The sequence below is a fragment of the Bacillus rossius genome, assembly GCF_032445375.1.
Source record: "Bacillus rossius redtenbacheri isolate Brsri chromosome 4 unlocalized genomic scaffold, Brsri_v3 Brsri_v3_scf4_2, whole genome shotgun sequence".
Classification (NCBI taxonomy): Eukaryota; Metazoa; Arthropoda; class Insecta; order Phasmatodea; family Bacillidae; genus Bacillus; species Bacillus rossius.
The window spans coordinates 22,150,392-22,163,961 of NW_026962011.1; the positions used below are offsets into that span (position 1 = coordinate 22,150,392).

At 34.4% G+C, this 13,570-nt stretch overlaps 1 protein-coding gene across 1 annotated transcript; it reads left to right on the forward strand.

The window, feature by feature from the left end:
- Window positions 1-1,481: 1,481 nt before the first annotated feature.
- On the forward strand, window positions 1,482-12,579 carry LOC134542264 (glucose dehydrogenase [FAD, quinone]-like). The gene is made up of 2 exons (XM_063386381.1): window positions 1,482-1,866; window positions 10,529-12,579. The coding sequence occupies exon 2, from the start codon at window positions 10,543-10,545 to the stop codon at window positions 12,370-12,372; it is 1,830 nt and encodes a 609-aa protein (XP_063242451.1). The 5' UTR covers window positions 1,482-1,866; window positions 10,529-10,542; the 3' UTR covers window positions 12,373-12,579.
- The last annotated feature ends 991 nt before the right edge of the window (window positions 12,580-13,570 follow it).

Here is a 13,570-nt window from a genome sequence, read left to right on the forward strand (position 1 = left end):
GAGCGTAACGAAAAATGCAACGTTTAAAGTTAACATTTTTTAGATTTTTTTTTGTTAAAAATAAAATTATTTCAATTTTACGGTCAAGTTCAAAGTTAAAGCTTCCCACCAGAGGCTTATTGGAGTCTTGTAAATTGGGAATTTAAGCCTCAAAGGGGAGTTTTCAATTTTTCATAAAGCAAATGTCTTTTGAAGTTTTTCAAATTACAAATTTTTGAATTGTTGAGAAAAAAACGGCAAATTTTCCCTCAAAACGGGAATTTTTCCCTCGAAATAGGGTAATTCGGGGAATTTTGAGTCATTTTTTGAGGTAATTTGACACCAAAATGGCCGCCGTGACATCAGAATCCAAGATGGCGGACACCGACATCACACCCTAAACCCTACACCATTAGGAACATTTACTTTCTACTTATCTCTAATTTTAAAATATTTTATTTATATTATCCCTCCTTTATTCAGTTTTTAGCCTTTTTTCGAACATATTTTACTTTATTTTATTTTTCTTCGTAAGCCAAGTATTGATTTTTTTTGTAATATTGAAAAATCTGTTGATTCTCCTTTTATTATACATTATATATTAATATATGATATTAAAAATATTATACTTAAGTGATTATTATCATTTATTAGATTTGCATCTGTCACTATGTGTGGCAACGGTGTTTGCAAAGCAGGAAGTTGTTACTAAACAACTTATCAGCACGTCACATTTAGTCAGAGGCAATGAGTTAATAAACTCGAAGCTATCAATGTACGGCTTCCATCTCCCGAAACCAGCTCGTTCCTTCTTCTTCTTCTAGAAGTCGTGAATCAAGTGTATCTCCTTCCTGACCACTTAGTTCTTTTCTTTGCCTACAGTGATTTGTAAACAGCAATACTCATACTATATATATAGATAGATAGTTTTGTTGAGGGGTGCTTAGTTTGTCCTAAAATCCTTTATCATAATAATTAGGACAAACTACATTAGAACAAATGACTTTAGGAAAAACTACTTTAGGAAAAAATGACATTAGGATAAATGACGTTGGGACATGTGAAATTAGGAAAAATAATATTTTAGGATTTCAAGACAAATGGCTATAGGAAAAATTATATTTAGGGCAAATTGCATTGGTACAAATGGCTTTAGGAAAAGCGACTTTTAAGACAAAGACTTTTAAGACAAGACTTTTAGGACAAATTATTACTTTAGGGCAAACGACTTTTAGGACAAATAATATCAGGACAAACAGTTTTAGGGCCAACGACGCGTACCTACTCGTCCAGTTATCGTTTTATTCTAATAGTTTTTTTTTTAGCAATTTTGCTGTAAGCCAACGCACAACAGTTCAGTCGTAGTCAACGGGAAATTGACGGTATGCGCAGTCGCTGGGACGCCACCGGACAGCATGGCAACCTTCCCTCGAGAGAAACATGTTCCATTTATTTTCCCGTTTGCCCTCTCTATTTGCATTTGCGTAATTAACCTAATGACCAGTTAAACCACTGACTCGCTTGAGTAGATATCGAACGATCCTAGTCCTGACTCAGTTCTTGGTTCGAACGATTTTCCATTGTAAATGTGTTCCAAGGACAGAACAGCGTGTTATCGGTTTTGGGCCCAAGTTGTTGATTTCTAAGAATGTAAAACTTCCATTCTCATTGCTCCAGCATAATGTATGATATAGTAGATAATTCTTTTGCATCAGGATGTCCAAACACTTATGTTGAGAGCGTACTATAAAAATTTGAAGATAAATGTGTCGTGAATAGATAATGAATTTCGATGTCTTACGACACCATAACAATATAAAAAGAATGCTCGCTGCAGCCTATCACTGTCTGACTGGCTCTCCGTCACTCTTGCGACATCTGGGGAAGGTAAGGCACACTAGAATAGCTACTCTGTGAGGTGGTTGTATGTTCTCACTGGGATGTTAGCCATTTACATAATCCTCGTAAAAGCTGAAACTCAACATAATTCTGAAGGAATGTGATTTAATTTATGATATGATATATCATATATATATATATATATATATATATATATATATATATATATATATATATATATATATATATATATATAAGGCCGATTATTGTACCATAGAGGTTTTTTTTCATGTTTGTAGAAAATTCAGCCATAATTGTTATCAATGTTCCAAAGGAAACCAAAAATAATTATAACACAGAAAAATGACAACCAACTATAAAATGCATACCTACTGTATTTAATACCTACAATGTGAAATATATGCTGGTGATGTTCCTGAAAAAAAAAATGTTAGGAAATTTACAATACAAACATTATGAATTTTTTAGAATAGGCAGGATTGATTCACGGGTAACCTTGCCTGTTCGTAGTTCTTACTCGCCCACACACGTGTGTGTTGTCTGGGCAGTTGCCTTGTGAAAATCTTCTGGCTGACGGGACAAAGGTTCCGAGTTCCATGTTCCAAGTCGGGAATTTTTCAACTGTGAAAAATTTACCTTCCTGGGTTAATCCTTCAACTCCATACTGCGGAAGGCAATGGCAATCCCCTGCATAATCACCCTGCTATGACAGCCGCAGGTGCGTCGCGGCTTCCGGCGTTTTCTGGGACCGCAACGCTCAGAAACGTCAACACAATATTTGTACGGTAAAATATCTGACAATGTGACAGCTAGGAAGTAGGCCGGGTGATCTTATTTGCAGCATATCATCATGCTTTGCTCTGTGCAGCTGAGTGTCTGAGTGGTGCTCACAAGCTCTCACACACAGAGTTGGGTTATTTCAATTGTTTGATGGCGTACGGCATTTGGTAGGCGTGATCTCATGAATGGCCCCAAATACGGTGTTGCCATCTGTGGAAGTCTCAGAAATCTCGACAAGATGGCGGACCTGCGTGATTCATCCGAACATCGCAGAATTTATATCGCGCATAGGTATTAAAAATAAACTTTTAAATAATAATCCATCGTTTTATATATTTTGTTATAATTTATAGTCATAAAACTAAGTAAATAATGACAACTTGAAAAATAAGTTAGAATCCTGGCTTTACAACCCTTAGCTAATATTTAAATGTAGAGATAGTGCATTGTTCATCATACTGTAGAGACACAACTAATTATTATCATATATATATATATATATATTTATTTATTTATTCGACGCCATTGTTAAATATTGAATCAGCTCAAATATGTTTAGGTTTGTTTGTTGAAAGTATTTACAGTCTGATTTCTGTCATTCAGGTAATAACAAATATACCTACTTAAACATACTTAGTGTTATAATAAGTGTTAAAAAATATTTTAGGTTAATATCTTAGTACATAATGTAATATAAGTATAACTTCTGACTTGATGTAAGTTTTTGGACATACGCCATTGCTAAGAACGTTTTCTGTTAAAGAAAAACTAATAAATAAAATAAATAAAAATACACAAGAAAGACAAAAAACACACAAAATTAAGCAAACAATTGCTGTTGTCAACAAGAATATAAACACCACAAAATATTCCGAAAGAGAAATATTTTGTGGTGTTTATATTCTTGTTGACAACAGCAATTGTTTGCTTAATTTTGTGTGTTTTTTGTCTTTCTTGTGTATTTTTATTTATTTTATTTATTAGTTTTTCTTCAACAGAAAACGTTCTTAGCAATGGCGTATGTCCAAAAACTTACATCAAGTCATGCACTCCCATTGCACAAATCTTTTAAAGATAACAAGTATAACTTCTAACGTGCGTACCTTAGTACTTGTCCGAGTTATAAGTGTATTTGCAACATGAGAACACATGAATGTGCTAGTACGTAGATTTTACACATCACTGACGAGTACTGAAATACGCGCTCACTTTTTTTTTTGGTCACAAATTTCTTCAACAGCTGCAAAAGGTCCAGTAAAGTGTCACAGTTTTGAACAATTGCGTAACATTAGATTGTTATTAACTAATATTCAAACAATATCTGATGAGAAAATAAAACAAATACAAGAGAGCTATTGAAATGAATACAGGATAAGCCTTCAAAAATGAGTGATGGAACAGAAAATTAAATACCCAAGATGGCGGGTGAGAGCGAGGCTCTGTGGCGTCAGAAGTCATTCCAGACTCCAGCCTCCTGGCAGATGACCATCATTTTTTAATGTGTCTCTGTTCTTAATTACTTCTATTTATATATCATGAAAATTACATCTAATTATATTTGACGAACAAGAATATTGTCCATTAAAAAAAATGTATTTTAATTTGATAAAAAATCCAAGGTGATATTATTATATTATTACACCAACAAAACAATCTATTAGTTTTTTTTTTATTTAAGTCCTTTAGCTACATCTTACGGGATTTCTTCAAATAGTAAAAATATTTTCAGATGAACGATAGCAGTCAACTGATAGCATTTCATCTGTTTGGATAATTCCGGTATTCCTGTCCCAGTTACAAATTTTAATAGTATCAACTGCAATCGTTGTAGAGTGTTGGTTCAAGGTCACGCTTAAAGATTAACTCCAACCTTTTTAGATAAGCGCTTGCGCGAATACTTTTTTTTTTTCTCTCTCTCTCTCTTGCAGCGCCACCTACACCAAATGAAGACTCCTGAACGTAAAGCGTTTTGTGTTCTGCAATTTGCTAAGTTTGAATCTGTAATTTCAGTTAAACGTGCGTTTATTTTAAAGTTTAATTGTGATCCTCCATGTGGCAAAAACATCCGTTGATGGTACAGGCCGTTGAATTTTGTCGTAATAGTCTAAACAACAGAGCTCTTTTTCGCTGGCCTCCACGCTCACTTTACATAAAGCCGTGCGAGTTTTTCTTTCGTTTACATTTGCCAGAGTTGAGAGACCGGATTGAAGAACTATTGCTTCCATTACTCCGGACGTGTTAACCGAAGTGTGGGAAGAATTGGACTTAATGGGTTGGATGTGTGCCGTATAACTAAAGGTACACAAATTGAACATTTGTAAAAAAAAAATAAAAAATGGGTGCGTGTACTTATGTACGCGCGTGAGAAGTTATAATTCTTTGGCATCATTAAAAAATAGTTTTTAATTGCATGCAAATAATTAATTACAATAAAATAATAAAAGAGCTGGGAAAAGATAGTCAACACAGTCAATAGTTGTGTAAATTTGAAAAATTAAATAAATAAAATTTAGAGAATAATAAATACTTAGGTATATATGACATAATTTGTACTAAATATTATAAGATTCTTAATTTTAAATATTTATTATTGATTATTTAATATTTTAAAAGAAAATAAATACATTAATAGTAAATTCCAAATTTAATTTAATATTATTAATTTTTTAAATATTTATTATTTTATTAATTTAATATTCACTTTCATTTTTATCAAAAAGTTTTCATTAAATTTTTTCATTTATTTTTATAAATATTTATTATTTATTCAATTTAATAATAAAAATTAAAAATTAATATTATAATTTGATGTTCGATTATAATTTTTATTACAATTTTTTATTAACTGTTTTATCAAATTTATTTATTTATTTTGTAAATATTAAATAACCAATAATAAATATTTAACATTAATAATTTAGTAATATTTAGTATTAATTATATTAAATAAAAATATATATTAATTTATATCAATAAATAATACATACGGATATTTAACCTCAATTATATTGGAGCACTTGAAAAAGTATAAAGGCACAATTTTTTTTACTAATATTTACGAATAGTAAATAATAATAATATTAAATTTAAATCACTACTGAATATAATTTATTAGCACATGTATAATTCGCACTTGTATGAAACTAAAACACGTGTTGTGAATGTAGAAACTAGAAACATGTGGATAAATATTATAAATATGAAAACAGTGATCAGAGGCGACGAGCGTGCCAACATGCGCGACTAATAGAGGTTCTATTTCTATTTTGTTGGTAGCTTTTTTTCGAGACTTAATGAGCGGTTTAGCGGGCAGCTTCAACCTGTTAATTTTGTGTTACAGTGATGCGCGCGCATCTTAAAATTTCACTCTCATCATTTTTTCATAACGCGCTTAAAGAAGTATAACTTCAAAAAAACTAGGTTAGTTTACCTTCAATTTGATGTATGATTTGTTGTAAATAGTCTAAATTAAATTGTTATAATATAGCATTGAAACTATGATGTTCTTTTATGGACACGCCTTTCCGTCTCCACCTACAAATCGACAATTTTCCCTGCATGTTCCATATGCAACCAAATTGTTTCGAATGCTCTTTATTAAATATAGCCAGCATTTTAGTAGAACTTCTTTAATAATGACATGACAATGAACTTGAAATTGACAGCGCAAATAGATATATTCCGTACTATTATGCAATTACACGATGTCATGGAAAAAAAAAAAAACATTCCCATTTAATCCCATTAGTTAAAGCCTAAACAGATTTATTTGCTATTTGCGATAAGGGTCATGGTAAATAAAAATAAAATTTCAAACGATTGCAAGTTTGGTATTTTTAAGAACATACACAACAATTTTGGATGGTCTCGATACTGCGCCTACTAAGGACTGAGGGAAATTGTTATTCAACAACATAATTTTCGTCACCCCTTGCTGTAAGCGTTGTTCGTATGAAAAAAATCAGATAAAAGTTATAGTTAGAAAATTAACTTTGGCTGGATTTTATACTGTGCCTCAAGGGTGTGTCTGGAGCGGAAAAAATTAGTACCATAAAAATTAACCAAAAAAATATTAAAACCATTTATTACTTATTATTATTATTATTTCAAAGTATTGACAGAAAATAATTACAAAAATAGAAACATTGCATCACTTTAGAGAAATCAGCAGTCGGTTGTAATTTTTCAGTTTTTCAAAAAACTTCCCCCATTTCTAACCCTGCTTGGATTGATATTCTAAATGATTAAATTAGCTTGCACTAGCCGGGCTTGAACCAAGTACTTCGAAATAGATTAAATAATAGTTTTATAATTTTGGTATTGCATTTTTTTTCTTTAAAAATGCAATATGGAAGCTCAATGAAAAAGAATTCTCTGCGATGTTTATGGGACAATGACAATGCATGTTTCAGATTCTTAGAACTCAACATTATTGAAATAAGATCAACGACACCAAGTTACGTTCGCGCAGCACAATTACAGTTTTATTCCAGCTTGGTAAAATCGTCTAACTGAAATTCCGAAAAAAATGACCACCATTCCTCGAAATGAAGTCCTTTCACTCTGCGTAAAGCTCGGGAAAGGCCGCGTACTACAGATAGTAATTTATAAAAAAAAATATTCGGGGATGCTGAAAACGTATATCTGCAATGATACATCGGATATTTATGTATACGTGGATAAAAAACTAGCTAAACAAATCAAATAGTAATTGTAATGTTACAAAATAATTAGAAAAATTTCAATTACCTGAAATGTATGTATAAGTGATGTCGAACTTGGTCCAGCCGTTATAGCGTGATACTAGAAAAAGGTCCAAACATCTGGATGTTTACGCAGATTATATATGTAGCATAGATTCACGACAATAACGTAATATAAATGCAAATTATGCTCTTGAGAAACTAGATCAAGAGCCCATACATGCTAGAACGCTACAACGAAAATTGCGTCTGCATTTTTCCGTTTTAACAGTCTCTTCCCAGGACGGGTTTTGCAATCGTTACAGAGTAAAAATTTAATCCCAAATTTAAAATACAAATCAATAGCAAGAATATGGTATGCATAATTATAATGTTCGTTGATAGTTGTACTTTTCCGCACTCGTTGTAGGTGTTCAGGCTATCGACAGCATGCCTTTATCTGTGTTTAGTTATCAACATGTTGCTACGAGAGTAATTTTCTGATAGTTGGAAGTGCTAGCCGCCACCCGTCTCGCAAAGATAGGAGAAACTGTTGTACCATGGAACACTTTTTAGATTCAATTGTTTAAAATTTTTAATTGTAACTAATGAAGATAATTTGACAATTTTCTATTTTTGTTTGTATTTCTATGTTTTACATTTCTGTTAAACCAAAAATATACTATATTATGTTATGCAATATGTTACATGGTACAAAGTAGTCATGTACTATGGAACACATTCTCATGTACCAGAAAAACAGGGGGAAGTACGTAGCTTTAAAAGTTAACTGAAGTACCTATACAGTTTTCATTTCTACAAATAAAAATATAAATTATAAATCAATGATACTGTATTAAAATATTTTTACGCTACATACATAGCATACCAATCTACATAGTTAAGTTTTTTTTTCCATTATGCCTGCATCAGTTTTTCTTTAGTGTAAAATATATATTTTTTCCTTTACAAAAAAAAAGTCACAAAGGTAGACTTTCCACCAAAAGGTTCCAATATCGGAGCATATTAAATGTGCTCATCGTTTGCAAGATATGCATCGAATCCATTGTTCACCTGTTGATCCTCTTCCATAGCAAAACATTCAAGCTTCTTCTTCGCCGCTATCAAATTTAAATTTAGGGTACATCATCATCATCATCATCATCATCATCATCATCATCATCATCATCATCATCATCATTTTCAGATGATGATGCCTGAAGTTGCTTTTCCTGACTGGCATTTTTTTCTTTTGTTGGCATAATTTTTCAGGTTTAAATTTTTTAATATTTACATTTGCTTGATTCGCATTCAGATCATGTTTCCTTTTGATACTATATTTTTCTAGATTCATTCTTATTTATAGCCTAACCCTGGAATCAGTTTCTATCATATTCTTTCCTTGTCTTGGCCTAGGGATGTAGTACCTACAACCTACTCTGGCGATGGGGTCATACTTTGGCTTAGCACTTTACTAGTGCCTGGTATAGACTCCATAGCTTCATTAACCAACACAGATTAACTTGGGAGCATTCAATTTACTTTCGTCAGATGGTCTGCTCCTGTAGGCCTACTGAAATATCTAATGAAGATTAGCCGGCCCATCATTGGTTTGGCTTGCAGTTGCTTCGCACAAGCAAACTTGTATGCTAACTCTTGCACACTTTTTTTTTTTTTTTTAAGAAAAGCATAGTTAATTTTTGCTACTTTCTTTTATCTAATTTAGTGAAGCATTTTCTTCTTTTTTCAAGGTTCAGCTTGTATTGAAAAGTTTCACTTTCAGAATCCCTGATTTGCGAAATTTGTCTTGACAAATTAACCAGTTTACACTTGTATACTTGGGGGTTTCTCTAACTGATCTGTTCGTTTCAAGAGGTGTCAAAACAGTTTCTACAGCCTTTCTCGTAGCATCTGGATCAAACGAGGGCCTCTTAATGCCACACTTACTTCTTGGTAAAGCGATTTGTAACCAATAAAATAGGTATAGGTTTGTACCTTGGAACATGTTTTCATGGTGCATGATGTTGTGTGTACCGAGGTACAAATGTAGCAAAAATGTACATACATGGTGGCCTAAGCTAGTGGTTAGAAGAACAATTTAATTATATCGTTTGAATCTACTCACCACAAGTTCAGTGATGATGTTGTCAAACACAGCTTTGTTTTCGGTAAATAAACATTGAAGAACGAAGCATGAAATATTTACTTTCGATACTTAAAAAACTGTTCCAAAAACACTACGCACAATATCCAGTAAAATGAGACGGAACTGCCTTCAGATATACCTAGTATCATTCTTCACAACCTACCAATGGATAAGTCGACTAGGTAGTAGCACTTCCTATAATCCGTAAACGTCCCAAGGTACACTATGCTAGTGGTACAACAGTCTCTCTTACACGTGCGCGATACTCTACAAGTTTCTCCAGGCGAATCTTGCAGCCTTTTTGAGTAACTGGTAACATAATGTATCTGTTTGTAGGAATATGTATTCCCCACAGATTGATATTCTTTCTACATTCAATTTTTCCCCCAGAAATAAACCTGTCGCCAACTGAAGCACGATTGATTTTATTGTATTTCCAGTAGCACACAACTTTATTTAAATTTGTTGTGATTGTCTCACATTATTTCCTTTCTGGGAGAGGGGAATAGTCCATCATTGCCCAAGACACTTTTTACATATTGCTGACAGCGGCAAGAAATTACTGCCACCAAAAACACCATGCAGTCCTCGGCAATAAACTGACGAACTATGTTCATTAGGCTAATAGAACTATGAAATTTTTTATATTGCTCTTCATGATATATATTTTTAATGTTGGTGCGAACATTGTAATTTGTGCCCACAATACTTATATACTTTCCTAAGAGTCACTTTCTAATGCTTTTTTGAAGGCGATAATTAAATATCTTAAAATTACATACAGTGTTATGTAGTTATTACAAAAAATATATACCTATACATACTGTTATGGACATTGCTATGAACTATTTTTTCAAAATTTATTTCCTACAAAATTTAAAATGAAGTTACCTACTTCAAGCATTCTAGCATGAATTAATGAGAAATAGTTACTAGTTAATACAAATATGTAGCCTATCCACAAATTATAAATACTAACTAATAATCCACATAATCCACCTAGTTGAAAATACATGAAACACTCCTCATAATGAATGGTGGAGTTTACTAATGTGTTTATGTTTTTTTTTTGTCTTTTCAGGTGAATCATTCAAGATGGAGGCATCATGCAGTTTCCAGGACACCGAGTTTCTCTCCGGAACATGTGGAGCGAATTATTCCACCTTCATGACGCTGGTTTCTCTTATAATCGGCTCCACTAAAAATATCTCAGATCCATGTCGCCGACTCGGCAGGGATGGTTCTGAGATGCCAGAAGTCTCCACCTTCGACTATGTGGTGGTGGGTTCTGGACCAGCAGGTTCGGTGGTCGCCTCACGTCTCAGCGAGGTCCCATCGTGGTCGGTGCTGCTACTGGAGGCTGGTCCCGAGGAACCATCTGCCACCTTAGTGCCCTCCTTCTTCATGTCAGGCGCCGGCACGAAGCTGGACTGGAACTACAAGACACAACCTCACGAAAATGCCTTCCGCTCGACCAACGGTGTCGCCACTTGGCCCCGGGGAAAGGTGGTGGGTGGCACCATTATACTAGAAGGCAATATGTACACACGTGGCCACAAGAATTTATACAACAGATGGGAAGCTGAAGGAAATGTAGGTTGGGGATACGATGACCTCCTGCCATATTTTAAAAAGGGCGAATCTATCCAAACTTCTGATGTTGAAAAAAAATACCACGGCACCGAAGGGCCAGTATCCGTGGGTCACTTCCCATACCAGCCAAAGTTGTCGAAGGTGATCATTGAAGCTGCCAAGGAAAGAGGTTTGCCGCACAGGGACTTGACGGGATCAAACCAGACTGGGGTTTCTGTTGCGCTTGTCATGGTAAAGGATGGCCTTCGTGCCAGCCCGCCTAGAGTTTACCTTCGGCCCAACAAAGCTAGAGGAAACCTCCGTGTTTCGATGAACTCTCACGTCACCAAAGTCCTCATCGACTCGAAGACAAACACTGCACATGGAGTGCAGTTCATCGACAGCAAAGGTGTCACTAAAACTGCACTGGCCCGAAAAGAAGTTATCCTCTCAGCAGGAGCAATCGGATCTCCTCAACTTCTTCTGCTATCTGGAGTTGGTCCTGCCGAAGATCTAAAAGAATTGGGCATAGATGTGAAAAAGGATCTCCCTGTAGGCAAGAATCTTCACAATCATGTTTCTGTTACTGTAAGCTTCACTATTAATGATACTGCGACTCAAGATCTAACACAAGATGCAGTTTTGCAGTTCATTAATAACCGCACTGGCCCCTTGTCGAGTGATGGTCTCACGCAGGTCACGTTTTTCAAGAAGACTTCATATGCAGAAGATGACATTCCCGACATCCAGGGATTCTTTGACGGTTACTCTGCGGCCTGCTCGAGGACAGGGGTGGCTGGCGAGTGCTCCGATGGGAGTATCGGCCAAACATGTGGGAGGAGGAAGCTGGATTCTCGTCCCACCAACATTTATCCGCGCAGCAGGGGCTACCTCAAGCTGAACAGCACAGACCCCTTCGACTACCCCTTGATCTATGGAAACTACTTTAGTAATGAAACGGATGTGCAGGTCATCATTGAGGGTATAAAATTTATTCTAGATATGGCCAACACGAGTGCCTTGGCTGCATGGGACATACGTTTGGACACCACGCCTGTAGCTGGGTGCAAGAATTTGACGTTTGGATCTGACAAGTATTGGGAATGTGTAATCAGGACCAATACAAATGCTGAGAACCACCAAGGAGGCTCCTGCAAGATGGGGCCTGCCAACGATACAAGTGCTGTCGTCGACCCTGAGCTAAGGGTGCATGGCATATCACGGCTCAGGGTGGTGGATGCATCCATCTGCCCCATGGTTCCTAATTCGAACCTAACACCTTTCATACTAGCTGCAGCAGAAAAGTTAGCAGATATGATCAAGAAAGAAGCTTTGACTGATTACTTAAAATAAGATATTAAATATTGCTTATGTGCAGCGAGACTATTTTTTTGAGCAGATTAACAAACTAATGTAAACAAATCTTTTGTTTGAGATTTATTTTATTTCCTTCGGGGCTAATTTGTTTTAATAGCTTCTATATACAAAAATTTACATTATAAGACACTTTTTTTTTTATCTGAAAACGTTAACGTTTAAAATAACATGGATTCAAAACAATTATGTTGGTTTTTATAATTTTCTAATTCTACTGATATATATATATATCATATATGTATGTGTGTGTGATAAGGTAATATGAATTCCTCTCTAATATGAAATACTTACCCTTAGTAAATCAGTGTTAAGTAAAATATTTTCGAAGAATTTAAATCTTCAATGACACCTACCACTGGTATTTTAATGCCAATTTGCTTGTATAGTCAATACAGAATTGTCAGATAAACCAATAATCCTTACATAAGTTGAAGAGTATCCATCCCAGTATAGTGTTTGACATGGATGTTTTACATCACATGCACAAAATGTTCATCAATTGACTGACACATTAACTGAATTTCTTTTGGAGCAAATGACCAAACTAATGCAAACAAAGATTTTATTTGAGAGATATGTTATTTCATTCGGGACTCATTTGTTTTAATAGCTTCTATATACAAAAAAGTTTGTGTTTGCTACAGAATAAAATGTGAAAATTTTATTAACTCAATAACTGTTTAAATTTTGATTACGAAATTTGTGCCTGTACTGCAACTGCAAATTAATGGTTTGACTGTTGTAAAGCAATTAAAGTGCATGAAAATTAAGTGTTTAGTACTGTAACAGTAAACAAGTTTTCCCTATAACTGAGTATTCAAAAATCCTTTACGGAACATAAAATATGTTTAACGCAGTTATACCATGCCCAAAACATTGCTGAAATGGTGCTTGACCACGTCTGATTGTTAGTAAGTATGAATTATAAAACAGCACCCCTAAATTACAGTTAACAGTCACTTTCCTGAATTATAGTAATTTAAAACTATTTCCACAATGCAAAAACTACATCTCGGCTAATGCTTTGAGCGTTTAACCAACATGGCGCAGACCATTAGTTTATTATTTATTTTTTTAAAAAGCTTTACCCAGTTACCATGTAATCGTGCAGACGTGAGCAACACCTGCTGACAACTCACTATTGCCTAAATATCACTCCTGCGAAAGAACATCA